The 16,235-nt window shown below is 36.6% G+C and overlaps 1 protein-coding gene across 1 annotated transcript in view; it reads right to left on the bottom strand.

Annotated features, from left to right (window-relative positions):
* Positions 1-15,994, bottom strand: part of FAM98B (family with sequence similarity 98 member B) — a 35,617-nt gene extending 19,623 nt beyond the window's left edge. The window contains exons 1-3 of the mRNA XM_061182262.1: positions 15,895-15,994; positions 6,060-6,205; positions 4,776-4,910 (exon numbers count right to left, since the gene is read on the bottom strand). Coding sequence (XP_061038245.1) covers positions 4,776-4,910; positions 6,060-6,205; positions 15,895-15,965 — 352 coding nt within the window. The 5' untranslated portion in view covers positions 15,966-15,994. The remainder of the gene's footprint in view (positions 1-4,775; positions 4,911-6,059; positions 6,206-15,894) is intronic.
* Positions 15,995-16,235: the final 241 nt, after the last annotated feature.

Genomic DNA, 16,235 nt, shown 5'->3' on the forward strand with positions numbered 1-16,235 from the left:
GCCACAACTACTGAGCCTGCGCTCTAGAGCCTGCAAGCCACAACTACCGAAGCCCATGTGCCTAGAGTCTGTCCTCCACAACGAGAGAACCCACCGCAATGAGAAGCCCGCGCACCACAACAAAGAGTAGTCCCCGCTCGCCGCAACTAGAGAAAGCCCGCGCGCAGCAACTAAGACCTAACGCAGCCAAAAAAAATAAATAAGTTAAAAAATCAGAGGGACCTCGGCATAGTCCTCATAAGCAAAGTTTGATACATACTGGTTATATAAGATGAATAAGTCCTAGAGATCTACTTTACAGCATAGTGCCTATAGTTAACAATACTATATTGTATACTTAAAAATTTGCTAAGACGGTAAATCTTACATTAAGTATTCTTATCACAAAAAGAAATAATAATAAAGAGGGCAGAAGGAAATTTTTTTTTAAAATAGTGCCTACTTGCAAAGAGTTTAAAGCTTAGTAGGAGAGACCCACCTGTACCTCAACAATTTTAAAATGCTTAAGAATGTGTAAGACTGATAAAATATTCTCTCTCTGATATGCACAGCTCAAGCCAGGGGAGAATGTATAGCTTTAACTGATCTATAAGCAGATAGAGCAATTTGAAAAACTGCCTTTAAGACAGACCACCCCAGGCTGTTCACAAGTCCTTTCACTGTCACCATTTTATTTCATCCTTTCAACAGCCATATTTTTAAAAATCATTCAAAAATCTTAGATGGAAAAAACAAAACAAAACAAAACAAAATGGAAACAGACTCATATACACAGAGAACAAATGGGAGAGAAGGGGTGTGGGGGTGGGATAGGACAGGTGAAGGGGCTTAAGAGGTACAAACCTCCAGTTAGAAAAGGAATCAGCCACGGGGGTGTAACACACAATATAAAATACAGTCAATAATACTGTAATAACTTTGTATGGGGACAGATGGTTACTAGATTTACCATGGTGACCATTTCATAATGTATGCAGATGTCAAATCACTATGTGGTACACCCTAAAACTAACAATATATTATGTGAACTCTATTTCAATTAAAAAAAAAATTAAATATATCATTTTGGAAAGCAAAAAATTATCTTAAATCATTATAGTCTTCTTTAAAATTAAAATTAACTTTCACAACAGTACAGTTAAGATATTGGGGTTTGTTTTTATTTGTTTGAAGTTATACACACACACAATTTAATACAGCAGTTTCGACTTCAGCTGAGCAGAAAAAATATCTGAGAAATTGTTTAAAAGTACAAGTACCAGGGTCCCACCCTCAGAGATTCTGAACCAGTAGGTCTGAAGTAGGATCTGGGAATCTGTGTGGTTTTAGACCCAAGATGACTCTCACGGGCAGGCAGGATTGAGAGCCACTAATTTAAGATTTTTCCATGTAATCTATACACGATAGTCTAAAGAACCCACAAAAAGTTAAGACCAACATGTATCAAACTTTGCGTATGAGGACTATGCCAAGGTCCCTCTGATTTTTTAACTTCATTAAGCAGATCACCAGTTCTTCAAAAATTTATATTTTGTGCAGAACCATGGCTGAAGTCTGTCTTTGTTCTATGGAAACATGCTGTATGTAACAGTACAAACAAGAGTTCAGTCTAGTATTTAAAATGCTAATCCTCACAGATGGAAAGTAATACAGTGAAAAGTCTTCTTCCCACCACAGATCCTCAGATTCCCCCTCCCCAGAGGCAATCACCAGTGCTAGTTTCTTGGACATATTTTTAGGCATATATGTGTTTGTGTGTGTATATATATGTATATATATGTCTCTACCACCTATGCACTTTTATTTCTTTTATAGAAACAAGAGCATACGATAAATGTTCTGTATATTTTTTATTTGCCAATATATCTTAGAGATCATTCCATATTTACACATTTTATCTACTCTCATTCTAATGGCTATAGAATGGTATCACTGCAAAGATGTACCATTTCTATTTAACTACTACAAACAATGCCATAATGAACATTCTTTTCATATATCTTTGTACAGTTAGTATGAACTCCTAGTCATTGAATTGCCAAGTCAAAAGACAGGTGAATTTTAATTGTGTTATTGAAAATTTGCCTTTCCAAAAGATTGTACCAATTATTCTCCCACCACACTACAATGCCTATAGTATATGAGAATGCTTACTCCCCCCAAACTTGTATTATGACTTTTTTTTTTTCTGGTATTTGCTAGCCTGGTAAGTGAAAAATGGTATCCTGTCTTTTTTTTTTTGTAACTCTTTAACTCTGGGGGATAACTGTGCATCTTTTCATGTTTAGAAGCAATTTTTTTTTTAACTTTTTTCTGTAGAATGCCTTTTCATGCTTTATGTACTTTACATATTTTTCCAGTGAGTTTTTATCTCTATAAAAGCTCTCCACATAGTAAGGAATGTGGCCCTTTTCATTTTACACACGTTGCAAACAATTCTAAAAGAACATGAAGAAGCTTATTATATCAGTATGTTTTAAAGGTAGTCAAACTAAAGATAAAAATGAAATAGATGCTGGTAAGATTGTGAATTGGTATAACCTTTCCGGAGCAAATTATGGCAATATATCTAGACCAGAGAATTTTTTTAAATGTTCATGATCTTTGTCTAAGTAACCAAAAATATGAACAAAGAAATTAATTTAAAATAGAAAAATCGGGACTTCCCTGGTGGCGCAGTGGTTAAGAATCTGCCTGCCAATGCAGGGGACACGGGTTCAAGCCCTGGTCCGGGAAGATCCGACATGCGGCGGAGCAACTAAGCCCATGCACCACAACTACTGAGTCTGTGCTCTAGAGCCCGCGAGCCACAACTACTGAGCCCACGCACCTAGAGCCCGTGGTCTGCAACAACAGAAGCCACCGCAACGAAGAGTAGCCCCCACTCACCGCAACTAGAGAAAGCCTGCACGCAGCAACAAAGACCCAACATAGCCATAAATAGATAGATAGATAGATAGATAAATTAGAAAAATCCAAATACCCCCAAATTTGAAATCTATTAAGTAAAAATGCCCATTGCATAGAATGTTATGTAGCCAATTTAAATTATTTTTTCAAAAAATACTAAGTGATGGGAAAATGCTCACAATACATTAAATGAAGAAGAGGAAGAGCAGGAACTACATCTGTAACAGATCTCAATCTTATTTAAATACGTGTGTACAAAGGAAAAAGAGAAGGAAAAGGAAATACACTGAAAAGTTATTCATGATCCTCTCTGGGGAGTGAAATTATAAATTATTTTCTTCTTTTCATATTTATCTACTTTGTAAGATTTCTATGATGAGCATGTATTTTTTCAACATGTAACATAAAATTTACCATTCTATTTTTAAGTGTACAGTGGCATTAAGTACATTCACACGGTTGTATAACCATCACCACCATCCATCCATCCATCTCCAGAACATTTTCATCTTCCTCAACTGAAACTTCGTACTCATTTAACAATTCCCCATTTCACCCCACCTCCTGAGCATGTATTTTTATAATCAGAAAAAACTATACCAACCTCTCTTATATCTCCTCTTTACTTTTATTTGGACCAGAAACTTATATTACCATTATTGCTGAGCTTCTTAGAAGCAAAGGCAAAAAGGGAAACATGATGATTTACACAGTTCTCACTGACTAACATAAAGAATTACAGATTACCTATATCTAAGGTAAGGATAAGGTAATCTAAGGATTACCTATATCTATATGCAAGCTCCTCATGGCCAGTGCTTCTTACCTTCCTTTTTGTCCCAATACACCTAAGGGTTACTGTGACCTCTCATTAATAACAATGGTTTATTAAATCAGTGACTTACACTGAATGGGAGGAAGACAAGGAAATAGTGTAAGAAATGGGGGGAAGGGCACATAATTTTTATCCTCCCCAAAACACACAAGATAATTCAAATGTCAACACTTCCAACATCACCACTAGTTAAACACATAAACATGATTTCTGCTCTAATGAAACTAACATTTTAACACTAGAACATAGAGGAATATATCACATGCATCTTTTTATAAATGGTACAACCTAAAATAATAGAAATCTTCAATAACAGAAGATGTTAGAAAAATTCTTTCAAATAGTCACCGCTTGTAGAACTTTCAAAAGAGCATGAAATTAAACTAACTGAATTAAAAAAAATTTTAAGGGAGCCAATATAAATAAATGGATGTTATTTATAGTAATCGTTTAGATATAGGTAATCTGTACTCCAAATTCACCCCTGATGAAAATAGACCACACTCACTAAAATTCAAGTGGCGCAAGGGCACAATTTTTTTTTTAAACTGATACATCCCTAATGCTTAGAGCAGTTTCTGGTACAGTAGAAAGTGATCAATAAATATTTTTGAACCATCATTCAGTGCCTATCATCTAATAATCTGCTTAGCAGCCTAGTTTCAGAGAGTTTTAAGATTAAATAGGAGTTTGGAGATCACCACTTTAGCCAGTTAGTCATAAATGTAAAGAGATGAATTAGGTAAAGGAAAAATTACTAAAGTACCATACAAGTCACAAACACTGGGCATTCTATATTGGCCAAATAAATCATAAGTGTTAGAAATCTTAAAGAGTACATTAGTAGAATTTATACTACATTTATATAAAAATCTCTGAGTCAGTTTCATATTTTAAGCCAAATATTAAAAACTTTCTAATACACAAAATATCTAATGCTTCATTAATTAAAGTTCATAAATCTTGACTTGAAAATAACGCAAACCAGATTAAACACATGCATTTAAATTGTTCAAAGAAACAAACTTACATAGAAGTTTCAAACAGTCATCCTTCTTTTTTAAACGGTCTTTAATATCTCCTGATACGAGTACAGAATATGGACATGCCATTTCTTTTAAAAAGCCACTTATCTCAAGCTGGAAGCTTTCTAGATCATCTTTCCCTTTAAACAAGAAAAGGTATAAAACATTTACTAAATATTTACCATGTAATCTGATACTATCAAATCTACCACTAGTTGATTTTAATTTTATATTCAATTCCAAATTTTCACTTTGACATTAAATCCTTAAATGTGTGACCCCAAAAGCTTAGGTCAAAGTAACCAAAACATATTTCTACATATGGAAAGCAACACTTAATTCAAGAACATAAGTATCTAATCATGAAATTATAAATATTTTTATATTTAAATCTGATATCTTCCAATGGGCTTTCCATAAAAGCAGATAAAATGGAAATATTTTATGTTAGTAACTGAAATATTAAAAGCATTATTATGGCTATAATTATTAATTGGCTTCAGAGCAAATGATCCATTTCTATTGTATTTCTATGGATTTGGATAATAAATGCTATCATCAAATTAAGCCTCAGCGCTTATCTTTCTTTCATAATCTAATTATGTGGGAACTTGTGTCATAAGTTCTGAATTCAGCTTATTTTACTTAGCTTCAAGTGAATTCTATTAGAGTTGGCAAGGAAAAAAACAATTTATAAGTAAGGACAGCATCAGAAGGGAAGGCTACTGGTCTCCTAGCAAATGCCCCCCAAATTTTATTTTTCCTTTTATTACACTGTCTGAAATTCTACCAATCAAAGACCCACAAGAACTCCAGCTACCAATACAGTAGTGAATTAAATAAACCTTGTGAGCTAGTACAGGAGTTTTTTTATAAACGTATTCCTATGTGAATCCATGTCCTGAGTTATAGGTTTGGTAATACAACTTAAACTAGGGATTACATATATGGATACTTTAGGGAAAAAAACACCTTAATTCAAAATAAGCAGTATTCAAAAATTAAACTTTTTAAATAACCAAATTCACTCTTCTTTTTCTAAAGAACAATACTAAGTTCAAGACAGCAGGTAAACAATAATTATTTATAATTTTATATAAGTTTAAGAACCAATTTTGGATTAATCAATACAAAATTTAATCCAAAGATATTTAAATCACATATTGAAGTTCTTTGTAGTAATGACTTTTCTTTGTACAGTGAGCACATTATAGATAAAACTGTAAATCATAACCTATTATTTCATTTTACTAGTAAACAGAAAAGTAAATAAAACTCAATAGCAATACCAGCTGAAGTGATACTTTCTTCCAAGTTGCACAATGATTTTATTTGAGAGCCTAACCAAACACAGAGCTCTGAAAATTCAGGTGAAGATAGTCCACCCTCTGCTGCCTTCATAAGGGCTTGCTCTTCTAACAGTGGTCCCTCATACCTAGAAAGGAAGATATAAAAGGTTAAAACAAACAAACAAACAAAACCCTAATACACCTAATACTTTTTAATCAACGTCTGCTGCCTGTCTTTGTAAATAAAATATTGGAACACAGCCAACAAATGTACCCATTTACAAACTCTGGCTGTTTTCCTGCATTTGTGACAGAGACAGTGTGGCCAGTAAAGCCTAAAATTTTTACTATCTGGTCTGTTATTGAAATAGTTTGCTGATTTCTGCTCTATATAATTAACATTTGACTTTGTTTTAAAATTTTTTAGTAAAATTATCAACCAATTTTAAGATAAATATTACATATAACAAAGTCAAATAGAATAGAGTCTAATAACTATACTAGTTACAAGAATAAGAAAAAGGTAATATAGTGAAAAAAGAACAGATGCAAATTTAAATTTAAAAAATTAAAACTGAGGACATATGAGATTATTTTAACCTTAACCATTTCTTTTATAATTTTATACTTTTAAACACTGCTACAAAGTATATTTGAATAGAACCTTAAATTTTCAAACCATTTTTATATATTATCTTAATTGAATTTGATACCAGTTTTCTACTTTTACTGTACTTTCTGTAACTGAGCTTTTCTTTTTTTCACATTATTAAACTTATAAGTTTTAGCACAGTTGATGGGTTTTAATCCACTGCATTTATTTTTCTTTTGATACTCAAATTGTCCTATCTCTGATTAGTGGGAGCCCATTCATGTTACTCAATGAGTCCTTTGACTTGTCCCCATTATTCTTTGAATATTTTCCTTGTTTTCTATAACAATATGTTCCTCCCCTATACCTGTAATCAGCCATTTCTCCAAGAAGCCCTGATTCTCTTTAATGGTATTTAGAATACACAATCTGGTCGTAAAGGTTAGTCACTGTATCTGTACCTTTTTAAAAGAAATTATATCAGGAGTTCACACTGCTATTTCCAGTTCAAATTTAGAATTATAGGGTTTTTACCTATTTTGTTTTACATTTTTATCTATTTTTCTCTTACAATGAAAATGCTGGTTTTTTATGACATTTACAGAATCCTAGTAAATATAAAAATAAACATAAATTACATACAGTTTCAGAATAGAAAAACCAGCATTATTACTAAAAATAAAATTAATGAAAAAAATTTATATTTTTATCTTTAGAATATATTCCAGTAAGGATGTATAGAAAAACAATTCCTTTCCATGTGATTAAACCTCCTACTCAATACACTGATAGATATTTTTTTCATTTTGCTTTTAATTTTTAGGGATTTGTCTCTCTTTTTCTGTTTTGATTTCATTTTAATTTTGCTTTACAATTATGTAAAACATTTATACGGTTTCAAAGTCTAAAACAAAACAAGGTATATTCAGACAATTCTAGCTTGCAATCTTAATACTGTTCCATCTAGTACTCTGTTTCCTCCCTTCCTCATAGGAAACTGTATTTATTAGTTTGGGGTTGTCAAACCATAATGTTTTTAAATATAAATATAAACATATATATACACACAAAAAATATATATATACATAAATGTATCCTTTTTAGATAAAAGGCAGCCTACTATCTACTGTTCTATTCCTTTTTTTAAACACATACACACGCACAGACACATATTTATATATACTAGAGACCTGTCGAGATACTATTCAAACATTTTTATAGTTGTATCCACTGTCTGGATATACCATATTTTATTTGCTATGCCCCCACTGAAGGACATTTTGGTTTTTTGTAATGCTTTGCTATTAAAAAAATTGGGTAATTTTTTGTCAGTGTATATCTGGGATAGATTTCTAGAGGTGGGATCACTGGATCAAAGGGTAAATGGCTATGTAACTTTGCTGGATAATGTTAAATTTGCCTATACAGGGGTTGTACCATTAAAGTAGAAGAGTATCCATTATCCATAACTTACCAAACATTTGACTCATGTCAAACATTTGGATTTTTGACCATCTGGTATCTCAGTATAGTTTTAATTTACATTTCTCTTACGGCACAACTGCACATCTTTTGATATGTTTAAAGGCCATTTGCGTTTCTTTTTCTCTAAATTCTCTGGTCATATTTCATGAAGGGTGAGTATTTTCAAAACCCCATTTTGCAGATAAGAAATTAAGGCTCAACAAGGTTAGGATACCTGCCTTAAGTAGCAGGCCAGATGAATATTCCAATTCATCTACTCTTTACAGCAATGATTTGAAGTTATTATTATCCTAATTCTGTAGGACCAGAAGATAATATCAGAAGATAAATGACGACACTCTGATTTAAATTCAGATTTGACCCCAAATGCTCCATGTGAACTCAAACTTCTGTCTACACTAATAAGAAAACAAAGTAAATAACCTGGCCAGGTAATGCAGCCAGGTAAAGACAGCTGGGACTAGACCAGTCTCTGCTCCTCCAACCAAGACTGGTTCCCCTGTATTACCTTTCTACCATGTCTTATAGCACCTCTCATTGAGACTTAATAGTAAACATCTTATTTCCCCCTACTTGCTTTCACTTCTGCAATAAAGCAATAATCATAAGCTCCTGAAAAAATTTAACTAATTCATATTATTGGTAAGTTATTTTTAATGAAATGCCAATTATAAAATTCAACAAAAATTTACTAAATCACCAAAAATACTAAATCCTGAATACACAAGCTTTAATGCCTCAGTTCATCAAAATAGGTAAAAAGAAAAAATAAATGCATTTAACAAACCTGAATATCTAATAACAATCATAATCATATAGCAACTAACATTTATAAACTAATCTTAGGCCAGTGCTATGTGCTGTATGTATATTACCTTATTTAATTGTCACAATATCCTATAAGATAGGTATTTTTATCATGCTTAGTTTGTTCTATAAATTCTTAATTAGGAAAGTGCTACTCTTATTCCAAAGAGTAATAACTTAGTAGTAACTGGGGACACCTCTCCTAAGCCTAGACTCTCCCAGAGCCATGCACACTTGAACCATAGTTGCTGATCTGACACTGCTCTAAGCTGGTTGAACCAAACCTTCAGTCCAGTAGGGCCATTGGTAAACCTTCATGAAGACACAGCTGGGGTCTAATTTACTCTGTTTTCTATTTTCATCGGCCAACATATAAAATATTAGACCCTTTCTTTCCCCCTGTCATTTACCCACCCTACTGGCTTGCCTCTGATCCAGCTCTCCACTTCTTCCTGCTTCCCAAACTCTTCCATATGTTCCATCCATAAACAACTACTCTCCTATTCTGTCAATGTCTTCTCAGAAAGGTTTATCCCCACTACCTCTAGCTTTGGGTATTTTACTCTTAAGTGCCTGACAGTCAAATGGTGGGGTTTCTGTCCTCCTTGCTTCCCAATACAGCATCCATATATCACTGCTCCCCCATTACCTTTTTTTTAAATTGAAATATAGTTGATTTACAATGTTGTGTTAGTTTCAGATGCACAGCAAAGTGATTCAGTTATACGGACATATATATCTATTTTTTTTCAGACTCTTTTCCCTTACAGGTTATTACAAAATATTGAGTATAGTTCCCTGAGCTATACAGTAGGTCCCTGTTTACCTATTTTATATACAGTAGCATGTATATGTTAATCCCAAACTCCTAATTTACCCCTCCCCACCCACACCCTTTCCCCTTTGGTAACCGTAAGTTTGTTTTCTATGTCCTGTGGGTCTATTTCTGTTTTGTATATAAGTTCATTTTTGTATCATTCTTTTTTTAGATTCCACATATAAGTGATATTATATGATATTTGTCTTTCTCTTGCTTACTTCAATTAGTATGATAATCTCTAAGTCCATCCATGTTGCTGCAAATGGCATTATTTCATTCTTTTTTATGACTAATATTCCATTGTATAAATACACCACATCTTCTTTATCCATTCCTCTGTCGATGGACATTTAGGATGCTTCCATGTCTTGGCTATTATAAATAGTGCTGCAATGAACATTGGAGTGCATGTATTTTTTCAAATTATGGTTTTCTCCAGATGTATGCCCAGGAGTGGGACTGCAGGCTCATATTGTAGTTCTACTTTTAGTTTTTTAAGGAACCTCCATACTGTTCTCCATAGTGGCTGCACCAATTTACATTCCCACCAACAGTGTAGGAGGGTTCCCTTTTCTCCACACCCTCTTCAGCATTTATTGTTTGTAGACTTTTTGAAGATGGTCATTCTGACCAGTGTGAGGTGATGGTAGTTTTGATTTGCATTTCTCTAATAATTAGAGATGTTGAGCATCTTTTCATGTGCTTTTTGGCCATCTGTATGTCTTCTTTGGAGAAATTTCTATTTAGATCTTCTGCCCATTTTTTGATCGACCCCCTCATTATCTTATAAATATCTCCTGCTCTCTCCACGCTCAGGCCAGTCAGATTTGCCACCCTCTTTCTCTCGTGGTTTTCATCTATCAATCTCTTGGACACTCTTGAACATTCCCTGTGCTCAGTTTTTCCTCTCCATTCCTATTTTTTTCAATTATATTGAGTTTCTTCAAAGTCCATATGTATACCCTTTCCAATACCCTGAGCTCTCAATTCCCTAACCTCCTCTTTTCCAACCTTTGCCACTCCACATAAGTAAGCCACGCCCAGATCATGCCATCACCTGGAACTACGTCACTTCCGAAATCACTAATTTCAACATGTCACTCCCTGACCATAGCCTACTATCTATCCTTCCAGCTTGCTCTTTTGACCACACTTAATATCATCTCTATCTCAGTTCCTATGGTCCCTCCGCATTCTCTGTATTTCCTAGCTCCCGGCTGCCTTCACTTTCTTCCCTGTCCAATCGAGATTCCAAAGTGTATCATTTTATTTTGTTGCTCAATAAATACCTGTTGAAGAAATGAATCCTTTATACTGTCATCTCCTTCAGCTCTAACATCCAATCAAATCACTAAGACCAGTAATATACTTCTTTCTATATCCACTGCCACTAAGCAACCATCACTTCTTGCCTAGACTACTAACTAATTCTCCAATCTATTTTCCACCTTGCTGACAGAGGTAACTTTTCAAACTAGACATCTAATCCAGCGGTCCCCAACCTTTTTGGCACCAGGGACCAGTTTTGTGGAAGACAATTTTTCCACAGACGGGGGCGGGGGGGGGGTAGGGGAGTTGGTTCAGGCGGTAATGTGAGCCGAGGGGAGCAGCAGATGAAGCTTCACTCACTCCACGCTCACCCACTGCTCACCTCCTGCTGTGCAGCCTGCTTCCTAACAGGCCTCAGACCAGTACTGGTCCACGGCCCGGCCCGGGGGTTGGGGACCCCTGATCTAATCACTCCCTTTTTTATTTAAAATTCTTCAATCATGTCGCATTGCTGTCATGACAAAGAACAAAATCCTCAACATGGCCTAAAAGGTGCTGCACGCCCTGTTCCTCGCTGATCCAATCTTCTAACACTGGTCCTTGCTCTCTGCCCTCTGGCTACATCAGCCTCCTTCCAGTTCTCCTAATATGGCAGATCCTTTCCACTTTAAGGTCTTTCATATTCTGTTCTCACTGTAAGGACACCTTTGTCCTCCTTTCCCAGCCAACTTCACCTAGTTAACTCCTACTCACCCTTCCTATTTCAACTCAAATGTCACTTCCTCAGTAATCTGTCACTAACCCAAGACTACATAGGTCCTCCTGCCACATTATGTCACCCTGTTCTTTTCCTTTGAAACACTTATTTTAGTTTATAAATATTTGTGTGATCATGTCTTTTTCTCCACCAGACTGTAAGCTCCATTGGGACAGGAACCAAGTCTGTTTTGCTCACCAATGACTTCTCAGAACAGCATCCAATACAGAGCTGTGTTCAGTAAATATGTGAAATAAATTTCCCTCCACAATGGTGGTTCTCAACCTAGGCTGTGAAGCTTTTTAAAAATATGCATGCTTATCTTGAGAACGAAAAATGGAGCTGGAGGAATCAGGCTCCCTGACTTCAGACTATATTACAAAGCTACAGTAATCAAGACAGTTTGGTACTGGCACAAAAACAGAAATATAGATCAATGGAACAGGATAGAAAGCCCAGAGATAAGCCCACGCACATATGGTCACCTTATCTTTGATAAAGGAGGCAAGCATATACAGTGGAGAAAAGACAGCCTCTTCAATAAGTGGTGCTGGGAAAATTGGACAGGTACATGTAAAAGTATGAAATTAGAACACTCCCTGACACCATACACAAAAATAAACTCAAAATGGATTAAAGACCTAAGTGTAAGGTCAGACACTATCAAACTCTTAGAGGAAAACATAGGCAGAACACTCTATGACATAAATCACAGCAAGATCCTTTTTGACCCAACTCCTAGAGAAATGGAAATAAAAACACAAATAAACAAATGGGACCTAATGAAACTTCAAAGCTTTTGCACAGCAAAGGAAACCATAAACAAGACGAAAAGACAACCCTCAGAATGGGAGAAAATATTTGCAAATGAAGCAACTGACAAAGGATTGATCTCCAAGATTTACAAGCAGCTCATGCAGCTCAATAACAAAAAAACAAACAACCCAATCCAAAAATGGGCAGAAGACCTAAACAGACATTTCCCCAAAGAAGATATACAGATTGCCAACAGACATATGAAAGAATGCTCAACATCATTAATCATTAGAGAAATGCAAATCAAAACTACAATGAGGTATCATCTCACACCGGTCAGAATGGCCATCACCAAAAAATCTAGAAACAATAAATGCTGGAGAGGGTGTGGAGAAAAGGGAACACTCTTGCACTGTTGGTGGGAATGTAAATTGATACAGCCACTATGGAGAACAGTATGGAGGTTCCTTAAAAAACTAAAAATAGAACTACCATACGACCCAGCAATCCCACTACTGGGCATATACCCTGAGAAAACCATAATTCAGAAAGAGTCATGTACCAAAATATTCATTGCAGCTCTGTTTACAATAGCCAGGACATGGAAGCAACCTAGGTGTCCATCATCGGATGAATGGATAAAGAAGATGTGGCACATATATACAATGGAATATTACTCAGCCATAAAAAGAAATGAAATGGAGGTATTTGTAATGAGGTGGATGGAATTAAAGTCTGTCATACAGAGTGAAGTAAGTCAGAAAGAGAAAAAGAAATACAGTATGCTAACACATATATATGGAATCTAAGGAAAAAAAAAAAATAGGTCATGAAGAACCTAGTGGCAAGACGGGAATAAAGACAGAGACCTACTAGAGAATGGACTTGAGGATATGGGGAGGGGGAGGGGTGAGATGTGACAGGGTGAGAGAGTGTCATGGACATATATACACTACCAAATGTAAAATAGATAGCTAGTGGGAAGCAGCCGCATAGCACAGGGAGATCAGCTCGGTGCTTTGTGACCACCTAGAGGGGTGGGATAGGGAGGGTGGGAGGGAGGGAGATGCAAGAGGGAAGAGATATGGGAACATATGTATATGTATAACTGATTCACTTTGTTATAAAGCAGAAACTAACACACCATTGTAAAGCAATTATACTTCAATAAAGATGTTTAAAAAAAAAAAAAATGCATGCTTATATTGCACCCCTGAAGATCATGATTCACTCAGCTGGTGGTATATACCAGACTGAAACATTTTTTTACAAGCTTCAAACATGATTTTGATGTATAACCAGGGTTGAGATACACTGTTCTACAAAATCATAGACTGTCAGAACTGAAAGAGACTTTCTGAAGTCTGTTCCAGCCTGCTCCTTTCACAGATTAGGAAACTAAGTTATTACTACCCTGTTTTCGTTTATAATGTAGTACATCACTAAACTGTGCTTTCACATAGATTTTCCCTTTTAATTCCTCCCTTTAATTCCCTATTTTATCTGATAAATTGAAGTACCTTCACTGATATCCTAAATGTTTTAATCACAACAGAAAATGCATTATTCACAATCTACATGGAGACTTTGAAACGCATGTTCAGTTACAACACATATTGTAAATAAACAATTACTCTTTTTTCACTTTTCATTATCATTATAGGAAAATTCAAACTTCAAAATCTTGTCCTTAATTATTCCAGGAAAAATCAGTTCTAAAGTGTGTAAACTGTTTTACTTTCTATATTGAATAATCTGAAACTAATTTTCCTTGATAAAAGCCAAGATTATACCAAACTTCATTTTTCAAAACACCTATAACATAAACAAATTCAAAGAATGAAAGAAATTTTAAAAAGCACTGACTTTCCATTTTTCAAAAACTATTTATAGAATCCTACTAGTCTTATCTGGAATACTTGGGAGCTCAAACTGTTTGGGTCCGAAACACTTTAACTTTTTGTGTTGGTTACTTCCTTAACCAAGTTACGTGAAAATTTCCACGGGATTTCACAGAAGTAAAAATGCCCCCTAAATAATCACTGGCTCTGTTCTTTCACTTGACAAATATTTATTCAGGATCTAGTAAGTGCAAGGCTCTGTAACAATGAGTCGCTGCAAAGTAGGTACTATCAGGGTCCCAAAGAAGCAACTGATAGAGGAGCAAGTAGTTTTAAGAAAAATAAAGGGGGGGTAGGGGGTGGTTCGAGCTTCACGATAGCACTGCAAAGGCACAGCCTATCCTATCCAAGAAATTCCAGATGTGGCAGGGCACACAATTGTACAGATGGCTCCAATGTCTTTAATTAATGTGTATTTTTTTGACTTGCAACTATCTGGCCCTATGCTTACCTCTGTGCACTCTCTGCTTTGAACTTTTCTTCATTCATTTACCCATTCATCCAACCACTATTTATTGTAGCAGATCTGGTTGTAGGATGTTTTGGGGAACAAGACAGGTAAGGTACCTGTTCTCCTAGAGCTGACTTTTGTGTATTAGGGGGTGGAGGGTGGGGAGGGTGGATGTTCAAGAGACAATAAATAAATATTCAGGACAAGGTAATTTGGGATAGGGACCCCAGGGCTGTGAAGAAAAACAGGATGAGGCTGAAGGAGAGACTACTTTGCATGTATTGATACCCATGCCTGCAGGTATTAACATCATTCCAGGAGCTCTCATAGCACTTAACCACCCTGAATTGCAAACACCAGTAGACTCTTTATCGTCCCCGACTAGGTAACCTACTAGTAATCTGAAAACTGTCTTCTTCCTCGGCCTAGCACATAAATACGCATTAATGAATACAGATTAACACCAAATTAATACGTTGTTAATGAATGGAAGAAACGGTGAAATGAATGGACTTGCACTGAACTGAAACCCCTTTCTCGGGTCAAGGAAGCAGAAGATTCGCTCCCGCGCCCTAATTAAGCCACAGGTTGTACAAGGTAGGAGACAACAGTCGACAGCTGCACTCCGGCTTCCAGCGCCTTGCCCCCGGCGCGTCAACAATAATACCACCCGCGGGGCAGCAACTAATTCCCCAAAGGAGTGCTGCCAGCCGGGCCCCTCCGCGCCTTCGCCGCGGGTCCCGGCTGCGGAGTTCCGAGGCAAGGAGTTCGGAAGAGGGGGCCAAGCGCCCTAGCTCTCCGGGCCTGCTCCACCCCCCAAGCGGATTTCTCTCCCGCCTCCCTCTTAACTCTGTCCGCGCCGGAGGCGGCGAGGCAGGGACGGAGGCCTGCACCGAGCGGCAAGAGCTCAGCGAAGGCCCACGGGGAGGAGACGGAGGCAGCCAAGCGGAGGGACAGCTTACGTTTGCGGGGGAAAGGCGGCCCCAGGACTACTCACCCCAGCGCCTCTAGAGTGTCAAGCACGTCCCCCTCCATCGTAGCTTCGGGACCCGGTTCCGGCCCTCTCATGGTCCTTCGGCCCAAAGCTGTTCCGCGCTCTAAAGAGCCCGCCGGAAACCGGCGTCGCAGCGCCAAGGTTCCGGCCGGGTCTCAACCTGGACTGCCTAGGAGTGCCTCTGGCCCTGGAGGACAAAACGTTCCCGGCCCGGAGGCAATTGGCTCTCCGGCCTAAAACCAATTTATGTAACAATGCTAACTTTAAAAAATAATAATAACAATAAATAGTAGAAATAAAAAAGACTTCTTTGAGTTGTCTTAGCAAACATCGTGATTCTACCA

Source organism: Eubalaena glacialis, chromosome 2 (genome assembly GCF_028564815.1).
Source record: "Eubalaena glacialis isolate mEubGla1 chromosome 2, mEubGla1.1.hap2.+ XY, whole genome shotgun sequence".
NCBI classification, from domain to species: Eukaryota; Metazoa; Chordata; class Mammalia; order Artiodactyla; family Balaenidae; genus Eubalaena; species Eubalaena glacialis.